This window comes from Anabas testudineus, chromosome 17 (assembly GCF_900324465.2).
Source record: "Anabas testudineus chromosome 17, fAnaTes1.2, whole genome shotgun sequence".
Lineage (NCBI taxonomy): Eukaryota > Metazoa > Chordata > Actinopteri > Anabantiformes > Anabantidae > Anabas > Anabas testudineus.
Window position 1 is genome coordinate 14,373,028 of NC_046626.1, and position 23,411 is coordinate 14,396,438.

The 23,411-nt window shown below is 41.6% G+C and overlaps 2 protein-coding genes across 7 annotated transcripts in view; one reads left to right on the forward strand and one right to left on the reverse strand.

Moving 5' to 3' along the window:
- greb1l (GREB1 like retinoic acid receptor coactivator) overlaps positions 1–11,971 on the forward strand; it is a 34,595-nt gene extending 22,624 nt beyond the window's left edge. For 3 of the 6 annotated variants that reach the window (XM_026373921.1, XM_026373924.1, XM_026373922.1), the window contains exons 10-34: positions 51–176; positions 703–840; positions 927–1,112; positions 1,250–1,549; positions 1,670–1,798; positions 2,071–2,205; positions 2,291–2,491; positions 2,674–2,854; positions 3,440–3,629; positions 4,298–4,434; positions 4,580–4,922; positions 5,091–5,206; positions 5,380–5,612; positions 5,745–6,301; positions 6,470–6,575; positions 6,716–6,862; positions 6,946–7,085; positions 7,218–7,379; positions 7,485–7,689; positions 7,909–8,071; positions 8,246–8,482; positions 8,567–8,708; positions 8,796–8,996; positions 9,583–9,721; positions 9,875–11,971. In XM_026373921.1, the coding sequence (XP_026229706.1) occupies positions 51–176; positions 703–840; positions 927–1,112; positions 1,250–1,549; positions 1,670–1,798; positions 2,071–2,205; positions 2,291–2,491; positions 2,674–2,854; positions 3,440–3,629; positions 4,298–4,434; positions 4,580–4,922; positions 5,091–5,206; positions 5,380–5,612; positions 5,745–6,301; positions 6,470–6,575; positions 6,716–6,862; positions 6,946–7,085; positions 7,218–7,379; positions 7,485–7,689; positions 7,909–8,071; positions 8,246–8,482; positions 8,567–8,708; positions 8,796–8,996; positions 9,583–9,721; positions 9,875–10,038 (4,778 nt within the window). In that variant the 3' untranslated portion in view covers positions 10,039–11,971. The remainder of the gene's footprint in view (positions 1–50; positions 177–702; positions 841–926; positions 1,113–1,249; positions 1,550–1,669; positions 1,799–2,070; positions 2,206–2,290; positions 2,492–2,673; positions 2,855–3,439; positions 3,630–4,297; positions 4,435–4,579; positions 4,923–5,090; positions 5,207–5,379; positions 5,613–5,744; positions 6,302–6,469; positions 6,576–6,715; positions 6,863–6,945; positions 7,086–7,217; positions 7,380–7,484; positions 7,690–7,908; positions 8,072–8,245; positions 8,483–8,566; positions 8,709–8,795; positions 8,997–9,582; positions 9,722–9,874) is intronic. The other 3 variants (XM_026373923.1, XM_026373925.1, XM_026373926.1) reach the window with 2 other exon arrangements.
- Positions 11,972–13,835: 1,864 nt separating this feature from the next.
- abhd3 (abhydrolase domain containing 3, phospholipase) lies at positions 13,836–23,156 on the reverse strand. The gene is made up of 9 exons (XM_026374001.1): positions 22,905–23,156; positions 21,893–22,056; positions 20,005–20,187; positions 18,893–18,938; positions 16,711–16,823; positions 16,305–16,478; positions 16,071–16,119; positions 15,809–15,974; positions 13,836–15,654 (listed from the first exon to the last, which is right to left on the reverse strand). Exons 1-9 carry the CDS (start codon positions 23,064–23,066, stop codon positions 15,473–15,475), a joined length of 1,239 nt encoding a protein of 412 aa, XP_026229786.1. The 5' UTR covers positions 23,067–23,156; the 3' UTR covers positions 13,836–15,472.
- Positions 23,157–23,411: the final 255 nt, after the last annotated feature.

The window sequence follows — 23,411 nt, forward strand, 5'->3', positions numbered from 1 at the left end:
TAGAAGCAGTGTCAGTCACACTATTCTCTGCATTTGTTTTTGGTGTTTAGTGTCATCCGCAATGAACTCTGGTCCTCCAAAGAAACGCCACCGGAGCTGGCACCCCACCTCATTGGTGCCCGTCCCACCAACAGCTGTCCCTGTTCCAGCCATCCGACCAATTGTTTGCTCTCCAGGTCAGTCCCTGAAGCCCATCGAGATGCTTCTTTGAGCTGTGTGGTCTTCTGCACGACACAGTGTGAGCTGGGTTGTAACCTCACCTTCATGTCATGTCATGTGTCTCCTTTATAACTCAATTCACTCTATGTGCACATGTGTTTCTGTGCTCTTAGGAGCATAGACTAGGTTGTTTATTAAACCCCTCCCCTCCCGCTGGTTTGGAAACGAGCATGCCACATCCGTGACGTTCACTGGTTGTTAGGGATGATTCACCAAGCATCTCCATGGTGATAGAGATGGAGAGTTTACAGCAGAAATAATTTTTTAAAAATTGTATGATTGAGGAAGATTTCTGCCACATCATGTAAGTGTGGTTATATATGCTACCATCATTTCACTTTAATTGTGCATAATATTTGTTTTACTTCCATACAGCATTTCGGTAATAACACTACAGCTAACAACTGTAAAAAAAAAAGTGTTAAAATAAAACGTAACTGAAGCAACAACTCAGCTGTGAGTGACTTTTTTACTTTCTTTCAGGTGCTGTATTAGGAGTGCCTTCTCCTCAGCAACCAGTAACTGGAGTCATTCAGCCCCAGCCCATCACCGCCGGAGAGACGGTCATCATCCCCAACAACCTGCTTAACTCCTCAGGAGTTCGCCCTGTCATCCTCATTGGTACAACCTCGTGCATAATACTGCACATTAAGCATAATCCTTTCTAGGTGTCAGTTGAATCTAATAAAGATTGATGTTCTTTTCAGGGCATGGCACTTTACCTTATTTCTATGGGAATGTTGGTGATATAGTGGTGAGCCCCCTGTTGGTCAGCTGCTATAAGAGCAGCCAATTGACAGAGAAAACCCTGGAGACTTTGGGCCTGAACAGCAGCCAACTGCTGAGCGTGGAGACGATGATTCTGCTCACATTACAGTATCTCGCACGTTTAGGTAAACAATACAAACAAAAATACAGATTGTTGTCTTGCGTCAAACAGGACGTATTCCTGGCTAAACAACTTTTTACCTAAACAAATGTTTTGTATCACCTCGGAAATGAAACTCATATTTAATTTTTATTCTGGCAGGCTCACAGCAGATTCCTCTGAGGGAGGAGCTGGAGCAGATAGTTCTGAAGGCCATGTTGTGCTGTCCCGGGGGTCCTTCCATCTCCCCGTCCCAGCTGCCCTGGTTGGCTCGGCTGGAAGCGAGCGTTTCTGGGGGCAGCGTCCAAGTCGTGGTTACCCACAACTCCTTGGGAGAGGGCATATCTGAGTCACTGCGTTCTCTCACTGAGGGTCCTCGTCAGCAACAATGCCTTCCCACCTATGTGGTCCTCATATGTGCTTCTAAAATGAGCGGCAACGAGTTCTGTGTGCTTGTGTTGGGTGAGTTTTGCAGTTTATCTAATGCTTTATTAATTTATTTATCCTGGAAAATTTATTGTTGTGTAACATACGTATATTGAAACCATAATGGTCTAATCTTAAATTCTGTTTTGGATGCAGGAAAGTATCAAGCCCGGGCTTTAGCTGAAGGCATGCTGACGACCAATGAGTTTCTGAAGGAAATCAGCTATGAGCTCATCACAGGGAAAGTCAGCGTCTTGGCATCTCACTTCAAAACCACCTCGCTAGGTGAGTTCTGCATCAGCACAATGTGATCTTTGTTCTGCTTATTGTCTGAGTAAGGACAAAGTAAGGACAAAGGACAAATTTTTAATAATATTTTAGTTTTCTGCTGTAAATCTTTGTGTATGATGTGAAAGAGAACTAATATGAGACGTGGTGAATCAATAATTCATAGTGAAAATAAATAAACAATATTATTTGCTGGGCACAACTGCAATTATGTAAACATATGTAAATATTCCTGGCTCTGTGTGACTGTGGCGACTGGTTGTTTGCAGGGGACAATCTGGACAAGCAGCTGGTACGATACCAACGCAGGAGAAAGGGGCAGGTCATCCAGCCCTTCCAGGGTGATGTCACTGACCACATACACTCACAGGAGGCTGCCAGTATGTCACCACCCTCAGTCAGAGGTTAGAACGCTCTATGTTGTACTCACTGTCAGTGCAATGCTAAGTAAGTGTTTGGTAACTTTTCTTCTCCTGTGTTTTCCTGCAGCAGAACTGTTAAGTAAGGTTTTCCAGATCTATCCAGCCCAGCTGAGTGTGGCTCGTAGCCTTCTCTCTCAAGTCTGCTCCATTGCTGATTCAGGGAGCCAGAACCTCGACTTGGGTCGCTTTTGTAAAGTGGACTTTCTCGTTTTGGTCCCGCCATCTCACGTTCTGGTCCACCAGACAGCACAGCGCATCCGACAATCAGGTTTGCATCCATCAGCAACAGCACTGACATACCTCAATTTACTTACTTACTTTCCCTCCTGCTGAAAACCGTTCCATTCCAGAGTTCAAGTGGTGCAGCTCGATTATGTTATTATATTAAACAGCTGAGTCTCAACTAGATTAATTCGTCATACTTTGTGTTTGTTTGTTTTTTTCCCTCAGGAGTGCTTGTAGACCTCGGAATCGAAGATGCCTCCTCCGCCTACCAGAAATCAGACAAGTATGTGGTGCGTCTGGATGGCGATGTTCACGCCAAGATGGAAGCCTTCATGAGGAAAGTCAAGCAGAACCCATACACCTTGTTCGTCCTCATCCACGACAACTCCCATGTCGACCTCACGAGGTACACTCACTCCTAAAACACAAGGAGTCGCACTTAAACATATTGAGAACTGACATTATTTTGCTATTTATGTAAAAATAACTGTGTGAAAACAAAAAAAATGTTATGACTGCAAATGTAGCCTTGTCCTTTTTATACTCTGATTAAAATGGAGAGGGGTGAACAGCTGCAAGCAAGTGGAAACAGACATTATCTATCCTTGAATGTAATGGCAGATCATTTGAAATTCTTAGATTTTTTTTTATTGTGCTTCAGACATATTTGGCTCTTTGCCTGAATTTTGTATTGATGTAGTTTGATGTTTTAGTCTGTACAGAGACTTTTGCTGCAGCTTGTGCCAAGATCTTGTTTATTCTGAGCAAACTTCTGTTTATTCTCCCAGAAATATAAAATAGATCACTTCCTGTTTTCCAGGGGATTTTTCTTGGCAATGATCTATGGTACACTAGGAAATTACAAGAGCAAAAACAAGGACTTTTGTTATTTTCTTGTGATTCCTGTCCATGTTATATCTATTTAAGAGTTTAGCTTATAGTAGGTTACATTAATCTAAAAAATGAACACTTTGCCCCACTCTCTCTCCAGTGCTCTGTCCGGGTCTGTGTGCCACGGGGAGCTGCAGGGTTTGGCTGACCGGGTTGTGAACTGTCAAGAAGTCCTAGATGCCATGAACCTATTAGTGCTGCAGGTCAGCTGCTTCCCATACACACTACAGACGCGACAATCCCGCATCAGCATTCACAATGAAGTTCACTGGCCCTCCAACGAAAGTCTGGTAAGTATTTCAATGTTTACATTTTGAAGCTAGAATTAGAAACTATATTGACTTTATTGGTAATAATCAAACACGTTTAAAGAGATATAATTAATATTTTGATATCTTAGATGTTGTCATTTCACTCTGCATGTTGTCGAATCACAACTTTAGAACCAAATGTAGGGGACAGAGGAAAATGTAGTGGTTCAGCTGCTCCACCTGCTGGACTTAAACTGCACTTATAATAACACAAACATATTTCTGTATTTATTAAGTCTTCGAAAAGATAAGACAATGTTTTAATCCATTACATAAACTGCCATACTGTTTACATTTAGTGAATAGCATTGCAAGCAAAAATAAAATAATTATTATTACAAATTATTGAGAATATTGGGAACATATAAATATAAACTATGGAAACACGGCTGTGGGGCATTTATTGTTTTTGGCAATAGCCAAACTATTGAAGAAGTAAAGGTTTGGAAAGCGCTGATCTTGGAAGGTGAAGTGCATGTGTGTGAACGTATCCTCTCAGTTATCCCACTAAATGTAATTAAGCCAGGCTCATTATGTTCATGTAGATGAACTCTGCTTTTCAGCAAACCATACAATTGTGGTGTGAATTTAAATGGAGTTTAAATATGGACATTTAGGAGAGTTGGTTATGTATAATTGTCTTCCAGCAGAGGGAGCAGTCTCCCAGTGAGTTGGTTTACTTTGGCCTGAGCGACTACAGCAGCTCCCTGCAGTGGGGAGTGGCCAGTCCCATTCTGCGTTGTGATGATGCGTTTGAGAAGATGGTCCACACTCTGCTGGAAAGGTCAGTATGTGATCAACTCTAAGAAATCACAGAGGGCTGTGGCATTAAATCCTTCACAGAACGTGTTTTCTGTTAAATGGGAAAATAAGAAAAGTTAAGACAACAAGCTCGCACTAAACAAAAACTCTCCTGTTTGCTACTCAAGACATCCACACCTACACAGCATGGTGATCCGCAGCTACCTCCTGATTCAGCAGTACACTGAGGCCATGATGGCCCTGACCTCATCCCCATCCTTAAGAGACCACATAACCCCAGAGACTCTGGCCATGGTGGAAGACCTAATAAATGCCCCAAACAGAGAGGGCTCTCAAGGTCGAGGCCACATGCTGCTGGTGCGCGTCCCCTCCCTACAGCTGGCAATGCTGGCCCGGGAGAGACTGGAGGACGTGAGGGACAAGCTGGGGCTCCAGCTGTGCTTCGCTGTGCTACTGGGAAGTCCTGCCTCTGAACTCAACCTGCCAAAAGAATTCACCAACCGCCTCAGGGTGAGTCTGACACAAATCACAAAAGTCATTTATTTGAAGCCTGCTTTCTTCATTTCAAACATTTTGAATATTTATACAACATAATTTGTTTTAAATGCCACACACACACACACACACACACACAACAGGAAACATTATGCAATAATTTTGCTTGGCGTTTTATTGCAGGCATGGAGACGCTGTGAGAATGATGACTGGGTACCGCGCACCTATGAGGATCTGGAAGGGCTGCCCTGCATTGTCATCCTAACAGGGAAAGACCCTCTTGGAGAAACGTTCCCAAGGTACTTAAATAAGTTTTAATAGGTTTTCTGTATATTTTAGGAAATCCGTGTGTCAACAGTTTATAAGTATAAAACAACAACAGAACAAAATTCAACAACAGGATTGACTGCAATTAAAAATCCAAATATGTAACCTATTAACAATCATCTTCGCAACACTTGTTCTCTTGAAGGTCTCTGAAATACAGTGACCTTCGTCTAATAGACTCCAGCTACCTTACTCGCACAGCCCTGGAGCAGGAAGTAGGCCTTGCCTGCAGCTATGTATCCATGGGTGTGGTCCAGGAGCCCAAGAAGGACACGGGCACTCAGGAATCAGACAGAGACAAGGCTGCCTCCAGTTTAAATGATGGAGATGAGCTGGAAAGACCTCAGAGTAATGGCAGTGCTGCAACCAGGACCTCTGGTAAGTCCCTTACCTCAGTGAGATACTGGAGTTTAAGATTAAAGATGCTAACACACCCACTGGCAAGAAGGTACCCTGTGTTACAGCACAAAACATTTCATATTTCACATTCTTCTTCCTTACTTCACTCAGGTTCTTTGGCAGAGAATGGCGTCAGTTCCTCTGACCTTGCCGACTCTTTCCAGAAGCCCTCCACCTCCACCTGCCCACCTGAAGGTGTGAGTACCATGGACATGAGCACAGAAACGCAAGGATTTAAGCAGGAGTGTGATTCCCTGGGAAGCCAGCTCTGCTCTAAAGCCTCCAAGACCCCTCCCTCCCTTTGCTCCAGTTCAGCCTCTTCCTCCCCGTCCCCATCTTCCTCCTCCACCCAGAGGCCCAGCCAGTCCACACAGTGTGATCGAGACTCTAAGCCCGCTCGAGTGTCACCGCGGACGGTCATCATGTCTCGAGCAGCGTACAACCTCCTGGCGGGTGAGTCCGGGAGTCACCTGAGCTCCATCTCCCTGCTGCCTCATGCCGACGTGGCCTGGAGCAGCCCACTTAGGCCCCCTATTGCTCACAACATGCAGGGGGGAGAGCAGAGCATGTACTACCGCCAGTGGACTGTCACCAGGCAACATCACGCCGATTACGAAGCTCCATCTGTGCCACATCCACGGCGCTTGTTACTCAGTGGACCCCCACAGGTAACAAAATAGAAGTGGTACTTCTCTTATCTCTCACAGAACAAAGTAAAGCAAGCTTTTATGAATAGAAAAGGTTAAAGGCAATTAGTATACCTTCATGAAACCTTCATGTAAGTCACTGACGCATTACAGGCATCATTTTTATTTATTTATTAATTTTTTTGCTAGGTGGGGAAAACTGGTGCCTACCTGCAGTTTCTCCGAATTCTGTTTCGGATGCTCATAAGACTGTCGGAGGTAGATGTGTATGATGAAGAAGAGGACGAAGAGGAAGGTAAAGATAACTGGGACATCCTGATGCATTTAGTTTGATTTTAAATACATCAGATAAAAAAACATAAAACCTATGTATTGTCTGTTTTTCTGGACGTGATTCCGTTCTAGTTCTCATCCTCATGCTCGTCTCATTTTCAGAAACATCAGAGGTTTCAACTCCAGTAAATACCCAGCTGCCTGACATTGAGGAAGTTCGAAAGCTGCCCTTTGACCCCAACCCCCGAGACCCTAAGTTCAAGAAGGCCAGCCCTGTTTACTCTGACAAGATGCGAAAGTGCTTAAAAGGTCGGCAGAAAAATGCAAACACTGAATAGCAGCACTCTTAAACAACACGTGGACATGTTTGATGTTTAAACTTGTGTCTGCAGGTTTTAAGCAAGAAGGAGAGGAACACATACCAGACAAACAAGAGACCAAGTCAATACGCCTGAGTAGGTTTGCCACCCACAATGCCTTTCATCACTGTGAACAGTGTCAACACTACTGTGAAGCAGGCCCCGCCACACAGGTGAGTGCACAGTCTACCGACTTATTATACATAATCCTAACCCAGCAAAATACTTCTTATTCTTTGAGGTCATGTTCGATGGGGGTCTCTCAGTGTTAATAATGCATATGCATATATTTTTGTTTGTTGTAGCTGCCTGAGTGCACATTCCATGCTTTCACCTTCTCCTCGTCCATGCTCGGGGAGGAGGTCCAGCTTCAGTTTGTAATCCCCAAAGCCAAAGAGCAGCACTTTGTCTTCAGTCAGCAGGGCAGCCACCTGGAGAGCATGCGCTTGCCTTTGGTCTCCACTAAAGTAAGTTGACCATTCTCTGTATATACTTATTATTATTTCTAATAGTATTTGATTGTATTTATCTGAACAGAATCACAACTTTTCTTGCTCTGTGTCTATCTCCAGGATCCGGACTTGTTAAAGAGTCCGATATTCACTCCAACCACAGGACGCCACGAACATGGTCTGCTCAACATTTACCACGCCATGGAGGGCGCCACTCACCTGCACATCCTTGTGGTTAAGCAATTCGAGATGCCCCTCTACAGGAAGTACTGGCCCAACCACATCTTGCTCGTCCTCCCGGCTATGTTCAACAATGCTGGAGTTGGTGAGCAGCTTAGTGACTTTACTGAACTCTTTGTTAATGAACTGTTCTGCTACCTAGTGTCAGTTCATGGAATATAAACCTCTGTAGAACTATTTGTGGCCAAAATACAGTACAGTACACCGAATATTCAATTGTGTGTACAGAACCTTAAGGCTTAAGATACCGCATAACCATTTGGAGTAAATATTCATTGGACCCATATGTTCTTGTCTCCTTAAGGTGCAGCTCGCTTCATGATCAAAGAGTTGTCATACCATAACCTGGAGCTGGAGCGAAACCGATTGGAGGAGCAAGGTGTCAAAAGACAAGACGTTTGGCCTTTCATCGTCATGATGGACGACTCCTGCGTGATGTGGAACGCCCAGCAGCCAGGAGACAGCAGGTAGTAATTGTTGCTTGTGAGTAAATCTTAAGAGAGGGCTCACTAGTAGCATTTAAATGACTTAATTAACTATTAATTATTTTTACTTTGGCTAAGGTTTAGCTCAGTATATTTAATATATTATAATATTTTGAATTAATATTCTCATGTTTGTCCTCGCCTATACTCATTTAGCTCTCTCAGCGAAACAGCTGATGGAAGTTCAGCCCTCACTAGCGTGTCTCTGAAGACAGTGCTTCAGCATATGGAAACCACACCGAAGATCTCCCTGTACGCAATGTGCGGCATCCGCAAATGGAGCAGCAGCCTGGCTTTCAAGTCTCCCAGCAACCCCTTCAGCCGGTGTCACCTCCATGACTTTGTCATGCTTAATGTCGACCTGACGCAGAATGTTCAGTATGACCTTAATCGGTAAGTTAGTAGATGATTGTGTCAGTTACATACTCAGTGGAAAATGCGATATATTCTTCATTGCTGTTTTGTTCATTCGTGCAGGTATAGCTGCGAGGAGGTGGACTTTAATCTAAGGGTGAACAGCAGTGGACTGCTGCTGTGTCGCTTCAACTATTTCAGCCTGATGAAGAAACATATTCCAATTGGGGGAAACAAAGACTTCCTGGTCAAACCTAAACTAATGGTGGGTGTCAGCACACCGTTACTTTTAAGGATTTTTTTTTCATCTCCTTCTTACTAAAGCACTTTATTCTCTTTATTCTCTTTCCAGGAAATAGAAAACCCCACTTCAATCAGCCCATCCCAGTATGTTTGTGCCCCGGACAGCGAGCAGACCCTTCTGGACGCTCCGGCCCAGTTCCTGCTGGAAAGGTTCCTGCAAAGCTGCAGTCACAGGCTGTTTCCAAATGCCATTCACAACAGAGACAACCCAGTTCTGTCCATAGACAGCTACCTCAACATTAGCCCGGAAGTAAGAGCTCCCAAAAGTCTTTCAATTTACAGGAAGAACGCAAAGCCAAACTGTTGCAAACCTTTTTCTGGGACAAAAATCAAAAGTGCTTTTGGCTCTTGACGTGTTGAATTTTGTGTATTAAAATTTAAAAATCCCATGCTACTGTTTGACAGGAGCCAAGTGTTAACTACAAAGATAAGACAGTCCTGCTGAGTGGTTTATTTCAAATGTTTTTATAGGCCTGAATCTGTTGTTGCATGTTGCACAGCTTCACCATCTGTTTTACTCAGAACATTCTGACCTGCATCCCTGCACATGTGCAAACAGTGAATGCTAACAATGCATATTTGCACTGTATATTTGTACATATGACGTAACAACAATTCTGCATACCTAGACACTTTTATTGTGTTTGTGTTTTCTCTTGTAGTGGAAATAAATCATGCTGCTGAGTTGCACACCTTGCAAACTATACATTTGCTTAGCGTGCCGCTAATAACTCTGCACAGGGACGATTAAAGTTTCATGGGGATTTTTCCGTTAATTCTACAAGATAAGCATTTTTGGTTTAGTTTGGTTTAGTAAAATTCTTGTCTCATCACAGATTTCTGTGTGCTACATCAACTCACGTCCACACTCCACCAACCTGAACTATCAGGGCCTGGTGTTCAGTGGCTTGCTGCTGTACCTCTGTGACTCCTTCGTCGTCTCTGGACTCCTTAAGAAGTTTCGCTTCCTCAAAGGTGAATCATCACATCAGTTTCTGTTGTTACGGAACAAAGCTGAAGTTATTCTATTACACTAGTGTGGTACATATGCAATTTTGAGGAGTTTAACAATTTCAATCTATACTGTCTGATCTACTATTCAAGTTTCAACTCTGATTACGTCCACAGGTGCCACCCTCTGTGTGATCTGCCAGGACCGGAGCTCCCTCCGTCAGACCATCGTGCGGCTGGAGCTGGAGGACCAGTGGCAGTTTCGGCTGCGGGACGAGTTTCAGACTGCTAACTGCAGTGAGGATCGGCCCCTCTACTTTTTAACTGGTCGCCACGTTTGAGCCTGTAACTGCTGCAGCCCACTGCGAGCAGAAGCACAGTCAGAAAATAAAGGGTAGATTTGATTCTAAACCAGCCAGTGATCCCAATTTTTGCCAAGTCGCTGGGTCAGAGGACCCAGAGGAGAAGACCAGAAGCGGCCACGCTTGACCACCTTTAGGCGGCTTTTCTTCATCTTTGCTGCTACAGTGCACTATGCCTGGCTCTGAAGAGGGTCACTGCATGTTTTTCCACTTATTCTTTGCTGGGTTTGTCTCCACTCGTGTTCTACTGAAAAACACTTCGCTGGGTTAAAAGAAAAACACAGCTGAAACTGATGTTTATTTGTTTTGTTGGACACTTGGTGACCATTAATGTCACTATATGAAGATTGTATGTGTACATGGAGCAGTACGTGTTTATCTCAGGGTTTTAAGGGAGGTTGCTTGAAGGTAAAGCTTTTCTCCCTAATTAACATGTACTTTTGAAATTAACTTATCTTGGCACCAAAGACATTCTCAGCTGCACCTTCTCTTCGCTCACCTCGTCCCTTCTCGCCCACACTGCTTCTCAAACTCCATAAAGGTCACGAACTGTAAGAGTTCAGCTGTATTAAAGGATATGAACATAGAGGTGGGCCTGCATTGGATTTCTAGGATCAAGAAGGTCAAATACTACTGTACGTACACCAGTGGGATTTAAACAATAAGAGACTCTTTGAGCTACAATGTTTAAAATACAAAACCTTTTCTCTTGTGCCTCTGAAATATTTATGTGGCATCGATAATCTTTCTGACAAGAAGCTGTGGTAGACCAAACGTGGCAGCAGTTTCGAAATGAATTTCATGTGAACTATTATTCATAACTAAAGAAAAGTACAAGTTCGTCCTTTCAACAGTGTATTAGTGTAAGTACATTATCACGTGAATATACATCAAAGAAACAAAGAAACTGACTCTGATGACTCACCACAGGGTTTTCTTTTTACAATTCATCTCTTAGTGTGTAATGCCAATATGTAAGTATCTTCTAAATTACATGTTGTGTGTTGCATTAAGACATTTACAGACTTAAATGTGTATTCTAAGCATAAACACATTAAGTCAGTAAATGCAATATAAAGTAACAAGCAAACCTTTTCACTGCCAAACATCTTGCTGCTGAACGTGTCTGGGATTTTCACTTCCTGTTGTATGTTCTGTGACTTATACATTTCCGCATGTGTGCCATCCACACCTTATCGTCAGCATCTGCCATTATTAAACAGTTTCCCATCATCAAATGAAAAAGGTCGAAAGCAGCTGGTAAGCTCAATTCACATACTTGAACGCAGAATGTTTTTATATGTTTCTTCACAGGGTTGTTCATAGAATATTTCTTAGAGGGAGGTTTTATACAGTCTCCACTCAAGCCACTCGTTTTTTGGACCAACAAGAATGAAGAAACAATTTAACTGTGAGGCGAAGAATGTTGTTTGTCTGAGTGAAGTCAAACTAAATAATTGGATTTTGGACTACTGTACTGTTTAAAGCTATGTTTACATTATTAATATATTATATTGTCCCATTAACCGCTGAGGGTTACTGCTGTTTTTTAGTCCAGTATATTTGGGTCCTAATGTTTTTTCTGCATTTTTTGTCACGTTGCAAAGGCAAGAAGAATCTACCTAGATGTGTCCTTAACCATATGTCTGTACCCCCCTCCCGTTCTTGTATTGGATTTTTATTGAAAATGAAAGTCGGGTCCACGAGGGATTCTTATTTATTTGATGATCATTTGGACTGATAATCATATTGAAGTGTATTATTTGACTGCATCCTGAGCTTGCTTCAACCAAAGCAGTGTGTATTCTTCAGAACCATCCATGAAGGCTTTGCACAAGACCCAAAAAAATGATTTTTAGATTTATTGAATGTCAGTGGGAAGTAGGAAATGTGAACTTGCACTATACAAGTTGCCAGCAATATATATGTATATATATATATATATATATATATATATATATATATATATATATATATATATATATATAGTTATATTTCCATATAACTAAAACAAATCATTTAAAATTCCCCGAACTCCCAGGGTGAGTGCAGACTAGTGATCCTCAAACTCCACAGGTCCATAGAGTGTGTCATTAATTTCAATAATTTAACACTTAATATGCAACTTGCTTTCACAATCTTCACTGAAATGTGTTTGGTAACCATGTGCAGCCCAGTGGTAGCCTTGGTGCCTGGGTGATCTACCTCATGTTTACCATTGTCGTTGTGGGCTGTGAACATATGACATTAGAGCCATGATATTGTTATTGAAGATTTATGAATGTAATAAAATGACTTCTAAATTCTTTTGCGTGTCATTTTTTAAGGTTTGATTATTTTTTCTGTGGTTTTTACCCGAAATTCTGTAAAATATACAATATAGAAGTAGCACCAATATTTTATAACATATTGCATTCTGTTATAAACTCAAGCTGTGCATACAGATGATTATAACACATAGAGAGTTGTTTTAACTTCTTGTTGACATTATTATATTTCAGATATTACGGAAAAAGATTGTTTTGAGTTTTCCATTTCTTTGAAAGTGCTTCATCCTATTGAATGCTTGGATCCTCCTTAGCTTCTCTGTAGGGGCACAGGGGCATTGTTGGTCTAGGGACAAGATTATTTCAGCTCATGTGAGGTAATATTAGAGCACATTTTCCATCAACCTACAACCCCCGTGTGATATAACGCACAGCTTTTTTCAGCTAGCTGCAGAAAGGATATGATAAGAAAAGGAGGACGAAGTGGCCTCAATGGCAATTCTTACACCTCATTTTGAGAAAATCATAAAGGAAAGTGTACAAAGCCCAAAAGAGACTTGTGTCTAACAATTTTAGATATCCTAAAGTGACTTATTTATAAACCAGGTGGACTGTTGTTACAGATAAGTATTTATTACTTTTAATTATTAAGTCATTTTATTTGTGATATATGTTTTACTATTTTCATTTTTATTTCATTGCCTGTGCTTTTACCTAGTCCAGCAAATGTTTTGAAGGAAACCAAGACATTGCCACTTGATAATTCCCTTTGACAGATTTCTTTTAGTAATTGAATCCTCGGGTAATGCAGTAAATATTAAACTATTTCAAACACTGACATGAATGAAAACTAATCTGATTACTTTTTTTCATCATAACATAGAAAGCAGTGGTGGGTATTAATATATAGCTATAAATAAAACTATAATAATATAAAGCTATATGTTGTACATATTCTTAAATAGGTATAGATAATATATATAATTAAAATTATTCTGCAATAAAACTTTTTTTTTTTTTTTTATGAATATAACCAAGACTAACTCCCTCATCCCTCTTTGCAATATACTCTAATTACTCTCAGGCTTCCATAAACCACCTAGCTAAAACCAAAGCTCATCTCTTTGGACTTATTGATGGGGAGTGCTGGGGGATTACAGGTGTCCTGTGGTGGATCACATTCACTTTTGCAGCAGTGCATATCCTATCAGCAGCTCAACCCATGAACACAAAGCGAGTCAATTCCAGGCACCAAAACCCAATACTGTGGTGTGAGAAGAGAGGGAGCGTGACCCTGAGATGACTGGTTGTGCAGCAAGCCAGCTCCAGTGTCTCCAACTGTGAAATGCGTTGCTTTCAGGGTATGCTCTGTGACTGTAGAGCATCTGACCTTGAAGTACATGGTCAATTAAGCAATCCAGCTTACTCTGGTGAGAAATTGTAATACAAGCAGAAGCACTGGAGACCTGCTGTTTAATAATTTATTAAATACAGCATATTACACGCATGTTGACAATGTGCATATACTAGTACTTATACTATAGACACTTTGTTACTTTAAAATCTTATTGCTGCACATGATGAAGGATTATTTTTATTCTCTGCCCTGTACAAAATTATATGCAGCATCCTATGAGAAAACAAACATGTCCTTTGTGCTACGGATTACAAAGTATGTTAAAGTTGAGGACATGATGGCGCCGATGAGACACATGCTACTCAATGGACACTTGGCTGAACAAACAGATACCAAAATTCCACAGGAACAGGAAGTCAAAATCCCTCTTGTAGTGCATTACTGAAAGCCTTGCCACCAGTCAGATCTGCTAGTTTCATTGATGCCAACTCATACACGGTAGCCAGCCCCTTGATCATTGTTGGCGAAACAAAACAAAGATCGACATTCAGGCTCCATTAACAACACTATGCACCTTATCAAGCAACATCCACCACTTCAGCCAAAATATACACTGCCTTGGTCTTCCTATGTGCATTATTTCATTCGCTGTATCTAGCGTCCTTGCACTTACTTAGAGCACTAAGAAATTCAAGAAACCTTCATGTAATTCATACGCTGCTTTGTTCAGTCTTGAGGATACACTTTCATATATCAAATGAAATTTAAGTGCCTTGCATCACAGAATTAGAGGCATGGTAGTTTCAACTAAAATAGTGCAATTTCACATTCTTCGTCAATAATGAACTATTCTGCATATTATACATTTGTAGTAACTGTTCGGTGTGCAAAAAAGAAGAATGTGTGAAAATAAAAGTGCATGCGTTAGGTTAAAGAAATGAATAGTCGGACACTTAGGGGGCCACATACCTTTGCAGTATGCATGTGTAGTTAGATGAGAAGATTGATGCCATGAAACAGGTGGTTAATTTACGAAAGATCCAAACCAGCCATTAATCCCACTTTTAGTCGTCATACTGAGCTATATGATTTATCATAGGCATGAAAGGGTTTCAATCTTGTCATCTAATGCTACGCGAGAATGGGGAAATTTCCAATAATGTCAAGCTATTACTTAATATTCATGTGTCAACTAGTAAATAAAAACTACATTTGAAACCCAAACTAAATGGCAAAAAACTAATAACACAGGAAGCATGAGCAAATAAAGAGAATCCCTGAGGGCTACAATTCTAACGATTTAAGTACTAAAATGACTGCACACTGTAATTGCTGATTTTTTATTTTTTTTAGATAGCTAATGCAACTAAACAATATGGATTCAGATTTAGGTTTTTAACAGTGACATTAACATTTAACAGCAGCTTGTCTTTTTTTTCAATAAGCATCCCATTGAGAGCATGATTACATTAAATGATTCGTTAACTGTAAGAAACAAGTAAAGGAATGCTGAATGCAACACAAACACTGCATTTAATATGATGTGCCCTTCAAATGAAAAACAACATTTTGTTTTGTTTAGTTTTTTTTCGCTTGTGGCAAGAAGAGGGAACAAGGTTGGCAAAAATAGAAAAAAGGCAATGGAAGGAAGAAGGTAGAGTAGGACTAGGTAGGGACAGTTGGATACCTCATGGTTGGAATGCACTGAGGAGCGATGAATGGTAAGGATGAAAGAGAAGGGAGGAATATAGGAGGCTGGATGGAATGAACGCTTTGTTAAGTTCTCTTATCAGGAGAGGTCTTTGAGTCGGCTGCCTTGTTCAATGACCGCCTTAGCAAACTGCTTGAAAACTCTGTCCATATAGGTGCTCTGTCGAGGCCAAAGGCCCTCTAGGAAACCAATATGCCCGCCATGACAGGTAATGAGCATGGCCAAGTTGGGATTCTGCTTCACTGCCTCCACTGGAATGGCTGTAAAGGAAACAAAACAATCAGCTTCTGTTTTCTGCTGGTCAAGATTATCAGACTTCAAAATGAATTCTACAAAATGAAACGTTTTTCCCATTAAGTTTTTAAATATTAAGTCAGACTGCCATGAAACTCTGTAGAGGTTGCCAGCACGCACCATGAGACGGGGAGAAGACGTCGTCAGCAGCGTTCAGACACAGCATTGGCACCTGCACAGATTTCAACTTGTGGACAGGACTGGCATCACGGTAGTAGTCATCATTAGTCGGGTAACCGAACATTATGGAGGTGAACCTTTCGTCAAACTCTCGGATGGTTCTTGCCTGTATGGACAGAGTAATATAATGAACTTGTGGCCGTCTCATATAATTTAATTTACACTGCATTTACAGGTAAATGTCACTCTAAACAATCCCTACCTTCATGACATGATCGATGTCGTAACACTTTTCAAGAACTGGTCTATGTCTGGAGGAGAGATTAAAATAAAGCACGAGGCTGTCAGGTGAATTGTAAAAATGCTGATGTGTCTAAAGCCACATATTGAAGAAACAAATTAAACTAACGAAATCCTTACTGACTAATAAAAAACACAGCAACAGGCAAGTATTTTTGAGTAGAACTCAAATCAGCATATATAAATGAAATGTGACCTGTGCACGGAGGCTTGTAGGCAGCTGGTGAGGTAGGAGTTGAAGAGAAAACGGTCCAGAGGTTTTTCTAGAGAGGCGGTGCACTCAAACACATCCCAGCCTGCTGAGAAGACTACAACCCCCCTCAGGCACGTTTCCCGACCCTTGTGTCCCAAGTAGTTAGCCAGCATCATCCTGAACAAGAAGAAAGTAATATACATATATTCAGAGGAGTAAATACAACGAGTACTGGATTTTTTTTCTTTTTAATGTATTTTAGATGGAAATACGGTTAGTCTGTTGCATTAGGTGATTTACAGCATGTGTGGTGCTTTCCCGTACAGCTTTAAGTCACATTTTGAGATCTATTAACAGTGTCTTTTAGTACTGAAGCATCCAGTGAGCTGGCAGTGAGTGGCTTCATTACCCGCCCATGGATACTCCAGCAGCCATCATTGGAGCAGCTTCATAAACCCTCTGTATATGCTCAATAACAGCCTCCAGATCTTCTGTATTGGCTGCACAGTAGGTCCTCGGTGTCTGGATAGGATAAGAAAACAATACAATTGCTCCTCAAAGTTCCTCTTGCCAGAAACAATATAAGCCATATAATGTACATACCAAACTTAGCTAAAACTAGTATCATCAACATTTTTAAATGAAGTGCTACAACACAGGGCAGGTGTGAGGCGCACAGACTGGGCATATAGAGTAGCTAAAGGCAGACATGCACATATGGACACACTAACGTGCTTACAGATCATTATGTAACAGAGATGGTCTCTCTAGGCTATATCAGGACCTACGTTATTTACCGGTAGAGAAAGCAGCGGAGGAAGTGGACCTATAGATCCACTCAGCTCATGGCATTTTCCATCTTTAAGGAAGACAGGTTTTTGTTATTTGCTGGTGCTAAACATCGTAAGGTGCCATCGACAAAATCATGCACAAACTTTTCATGACTACCTGATTTCATTTCACACAAAAGCCACCATGCCTGTCTACAGAAAATGAACCTGATGAACCCCAGGATTAGAGTGAACACTGCCTTGTGTGGTTCCTAACTGGAACAGCAGCTCCAGTGGCCTAATGACTAAGGAACTGACCAGGGATTGTGCATTTAAGTGCCATTTGGGGAGTGTAGTCATGTGGAAATGAGCTGAGCCCAAAACTCATAGGCTGATGTATAGCATATATGCATGCATGTCTATGCATAAAGTAATGTAATCTTGTGCAGCTAGAGTGTTAGTAAGGCATAAAGAAGACATGAAGACATCACCTTACACTTTTTTATTGCTGAAAATGTTAGTTGCAGCTAAAATATCTTTTTTTTTCTCTACTTGGGACTGTTTGTCAGGCAGAGCAGGTTACTTAACACTATAAAACAACCCAGCTCTAACTTGGCGGAGTCTATTTAACAAGTGCAATTTCTCAGGATGCTATTGACTCTTAAGTGCTTCAAGGTCCTTCATTAAGATTCAAGCAGGCAAAGTAAATTCCTCTTATTGTTACTTTTTCCTCTAAAAGGCCTGTACAGGTTTGGACAGTAAAAGAATAAAACCTACAGAGTGAATTCATCGTATAAAGTAAACATATTTAAAACTAAATGATTATACCAAAAGTTAAGCAAATATTTGAGCCGACTTAAACCTCGGCTCTGCAAAAGTCAGTCAAAGAAAAGTATAATGTAATGAGCCTTTCTGTGATTTTAAGAAATAGGGCACTAGCACTGAAGACAGTTTTTGAGGCACTAAATCAGTTTAATTTAAATAGAGGATATATTAAATAGAGGATATTCACACCAACTGGACGCAGACACATAACAATACTCACAGGAGCATTCAAATGTAAAACCGTTTGCATAGAATATAGTACAATTACCACATGAGGGAGACAATTTACGCAACTTAGGCTAAACCAAGAGACACTGGACCCTATGCTTCAGACAAAGACAGCAGCAGGACATAGATCAGCCATTGATTCAGATGTACACCCACTAAAAGGAACATTAGCCTGATTGTGGGCAATCCCTGCCTGTAATGAAATACCGTTTGTGATTTGGATGAGATCTCTGTGATGGTGTGATTAGATCAGGGTGACACAGTCGTCCACAAAGAACGTGCCTCTGTTCTGACGCAGAGGCATGAAGACAGAGGAGGGAGGTATAAAACACACAGGGCCCACGCTAAGTGCTAGGAGAGCTCGTGCCCATTCTGTTGGCTAAATATACTCGGGTCTAAGAGGACAGATTAAGCCAGGTGTCAGTACAGCACGTGCTCTGCAAGGTCATATTTCTGTGGATCGGCATTAAAATACAGCGTCTGTCTGCAACTTAATCCCTGCTGTGTAACAATATTGTCTGTGCAGCGTCTGTCCAGGCTCCCTGTGGGCTCTCTGTGACACGTGTGTGGCTGACATGCTCTGCATTGGCTGAAGCAAAGAAAAGCACAACTCTATTGGGAAACTGCTGTATTTAAATCTCCATGTTCTTAAGAATCCCTCACATCCTGTACATACCTCTCTCTCTTCTATAAAAATATATATATAAAAAGGGATGTGAAATAATGAAATTACAAAGAATGACATGATGACAGGTGTTAGAATCTTACCAGTAGTGTTTCACCAGAAACCCCCCTGTTGTTGAATACCACACATCTGAAATACACAAGGCACACAGTGTTAAAGCCTCCTGAATCACTCCTAAATAGTTTTGTTTATTAGAAAATTAGCAATAATTTGACGAGTAACGGGTGAAGAGGGTTAGTTTGTCATTTCTAATTCTGATTCAAAGCATCTGGACAGGAAATAAACTCCTGCATATGCTTGTTTTTTCTTGTTAGTGCTAATTACTAAATTCCATTTTCAGATGAACACCGTGGCCCAGATGCATTTAAAAAAAATATTTCTTACTTAAGAGGGAATATGATGAGATGTGCAGAGTGGCACAGCTGTGTGAAGAACATTTTGTTTGTACTGTGGAGCACAGGCATCAGTAACCCTCCTTGCCCCACATCTCTCTCCAGTCATCTATTATCTCCTGGAGTCAGACCCGCTGCGTATATCGGTGTAACTCAGCAGCTAGGCGGGGTCAGATAGAATGTTGGGTAAGAGTAGGAGGGAGGTGGTGGTGGTGGTGGTGGTGGTGTGCTTAAACGCACACTGCAGCACAGACAGTGTGGAAGCTGGTGTGGGCTAAGCTGCAAAGCTTGTACCAGGATAAGCTGTAATTCATTAAGCTACACAGATGGGGAGAGGGATGGAAGATGCTGAGTTTGCCGGCTCTCTTCCCGTGCCTTCCCAAATCTGAGTGAAAGAATGAGTGCGGAGAACACGGAAAGGTCCTACTGGAGAGAGAGAGAGAGAAAGAGACAGACAGAGAGAGAGAGAGAGAGAAGGAAGAAAAACTGCTTCGCTTGGCTATTTACAAAAGCAGCTCTTGAAACAGAGCTTAGCTGCCCACTTCATTTGTGCACTTCACCTGAAATAACCTCAGGCCCCCGTCACTCATGACCTCCTTATATAAAAGTTAGCTGGATGCCAGGTTTAAGTTATATTCAGTGTTGTTACGACTGATGATGTGTTCTCACTTTGACTGGGTGAAAAATCAGTGTTTCAGATAAATAACAAATTAGAACAAGGCACCGACAGTGTCGCTTTTGTAACTCTGAATGTTCAGCTCAGCGCTGGACCTCAGCCAGAGTATCCAGCCAAGACCACCCACCTATAGCCCAGATCCCGGCTCTGCTGGACCATGTGCAGGATGTAGGACTCTCGGCTAGTGCCGGTCAGACCAGGAAGGAGGAGGACTGTGGGCCTGGTGGCCTGGTCGGGATAAGAGAGGCTGTCGTCGTTGTCAAACCAATCCAAAGAGATCTGTCCTCCATCTGCTGCCTTAATAAGCTCACTGCAGAGACGAGGGGGGAAACACAACTCAGCACCTTTCTGAACATTATTCTTTATCTGTGTATTCATTTGTGACAATCAGTCACGTGCACAGATACAGGTAGTTCAATTCTGATATAATAATACATGATCATTGAATGGTCAGTTATTTAACTTGACTTGTTAACATACTCTAGTTCCATTATTTACACAATTAACGAACAAGTTCTGTTCTGTTCGAAGAAGAGTGTGTTGTATCCTTAGCACACACACACACACACACACACACAGGGAAAACTGAAAAATGAGTCGAACCTGCACTGACAGGTGCCTTATTTCCCCCGCGGTCATCTTTTTAATTTTGTTTTTTAACACACAGCAAGTTAAAAGACGTAGGACCAGTGAGTTCTTCTGGTCAATCTCTTTCTGGGCTATACAATCCCAGCCTGGCAGATGAGGTCATTCATTCCTAGTGCTAGTGGATTTCAAATCCTGCATTGCACAGCAGCCAGTGGTAAAGGCATCAGCATGAAATTACAGAACCACCATGAAATATGCACCTGAGGATAGACTTTACAGCCAGGAAGGGGCCAATCCAGAGTGACCAGCGCACAAAGTGGGAGGGTGCTGCCGATTCTCCGCTCGGACAACAAGATGAGTGAAATTTCACCCACTACAACCAGGACAATTGTCACTGTGTCTGTCCTTGGGTCAACCCTGAGAAACGTCACTACGAAGGGGACGTCCTCCTGTGTTCCCCAGAGGGAGTGGGATAATAAATGTGGCCATCAGTCTTAACACGTTTGATAACGGTGACTTGGTCTAGGATGGAAATAGCTGCTGTGCATTATGGGAATATGTATCTTCTTGACTAAGGGGACTGCCAACAGTCAAGGGCATAGGCACCATGAATGTTCTTGGGACAGACAAACAATGGGACTAAATGAACTGAAGAAAGGAAATAAATAAACAAATATTAGCAATAATGGACAGCCTTGATAAATTATTGTGTTAAAAAAAGCCAAACACAAAAATGCTATTTTATAGATCCAGAAGATATTTCTTCCACCTGTGACCAATATTAATTATTTTTTAAATGATTTTAAATTAATACATGTTTATTTTTATGTTAAGGTGGTTCTTAAGGTTCAGTTGTTAATGATGAACAATGCAAAATGTAATAAATAATAAATAGTAGTAATTAGAGATAAGCACCTCTTAATTCATTTTAATCTCCTTTATAGGCAGGGGGCTAGGAATGCAGTACCAATTAATCTTCAACAGAATGTACATTATCAAACAGCAGGCCAGTCGGCCCAGGCCCGCATCGTGGCACAAAAGATTCCTTTCTCTTCAGAGCTTTTGAGTCTTTGCTAAGAACAAGACTGGGATTTGTTTCCAGTTGTAAAACTGAAAAGAAAGAAATCAAGAAACAGACAGTGACAGTTTCTCAGTGACCACGCCAGTTTAGACATTTCTCAATAAAGCTGTGCAAAGGGGACGCGGAAACATTCTGACTGAACGACAGAGATCTCACAATAAAAGCGCATTTACTGCTCTGTGCCAAAGGTGAAGTTTCTAGTTTGTATAACTCACACTTCCCTCTTGTGTAGACTCTCTGTTTTCTGAGTTTAAATGCACATTTGAACCAGGTACAACATGTCTGCCTGCAAGTAGAAATCCAGTTTTTAATGTGGGACTTTAAAAGTATTACAATGAGAACTTACTTTCTGTAAACTACCCCAGGTTTGGCTGTTACAAAGGGTCTGAGCAGAGTCTGGATGCGGCTCTCCCAGCACCAAAAGGTTGGGTAGTAGGTCTCTGAGACGACTGGGCATTGCTCCCTAAGAAACTGGTAGAACTTCTTACCTCCGGAGATGAGCTGTGGCTTCTGCGAAATCAGGTGAATGAAGTTTGTCAAAGGCGAAGTGAACTCTTTTTGACCCTTAATAATAATATTGCATTGTCTACATAACCCTAACATAAAACATTTCTGATGCAGATTTTATAACTCTGACAATGAGATAATTAACATGTAATTATGCCATATAAAGCAGGGTTGTTACTGGAACAGCTTACTGAGAACTGCAGCTTAGGCTTTTTATTACATTTGATCACACTGATAAAAAACCTTCTGCATCCATTAGCCTTTCACTGTTAAAACACATCTTCTTCCACCTTTAAATGTATGGAGATGCACTTGTAATTCAGCTGCGTGTTTTGCTTTAACGCCTAGCCTAAATGATCAACAACAATCTAGTTCATGTCATTTAAAAAAAAGCATTTTATTAATATTTAAATGTTACACTCATATATCAGGAGCTCGGCAGGTGATTTATTCTCATATCACATCAACACTGTGAGTCTTTCCCAGCTACCCACATGATGGCAACCAGCTTACATTACATAAAACCTACCGGCATTATTAGCTCCAGTATAGCGCTGCATGCCGACATCTATTATTTAGTTACATAAATGCTGCACATGGATGGTCATTACATGTATTTCCAGTTTATATGCAAACTAAAATGGATGTCTTGCTGCCTGAGATGCACTCCACATGTGCAGGCGTGCAGCCACCGGTGGACAGATGCAACCTAATGCAAATCTCCATCTGCAGATGCACCGGTCGGCTATCATCACTGGTGTGACAGTAGGAATTTTAATGGAATATGCATGCACAGAGGAGTCCCTTCATAAGAGGCGCTCAGGTCACAACCTTAGGATAACGTTACTTACCTTCGCTACTGAAATCAAATAGTAGCAGGTGTACGCTGCGCTAAAGCCCAGAACCAGAGACAGACCCACTCCAGAACCGAACAGTCCAACTTTCACTTGATTTTCCAGATAATGTGACAGGTCCCTAGTCAAAATGTTGAAATTGAAATCCAGCGAGATCATTGCAAGGTCCCTGATTCCTATTTCCTCCCGTACTGCGAGGACAGCGGACAGCTCGGTGGAAATTCAGCTGTGTCAGCCTGCGAGCCCACTGTGAAGGAGACCTTCAAGGGGACCTGATGTGCAGAGAGACATAGATCTACACACGTAGATGCCGTCTAACCCGCTCCTGTACATTGGTGGCGATGCGTCAACTCGGCCGCCATGTTGGATCGGGGAACCCGCGCCTCCTGCTGCATGTCAAGCACATGGAGGCAGGGGGTTTATCCACAATTAAAATCCTCATAACTTCCCTAATTCAAAACAGAGCAGTCGGAAAAGATAGTTATTATAATATATCGAATTAAT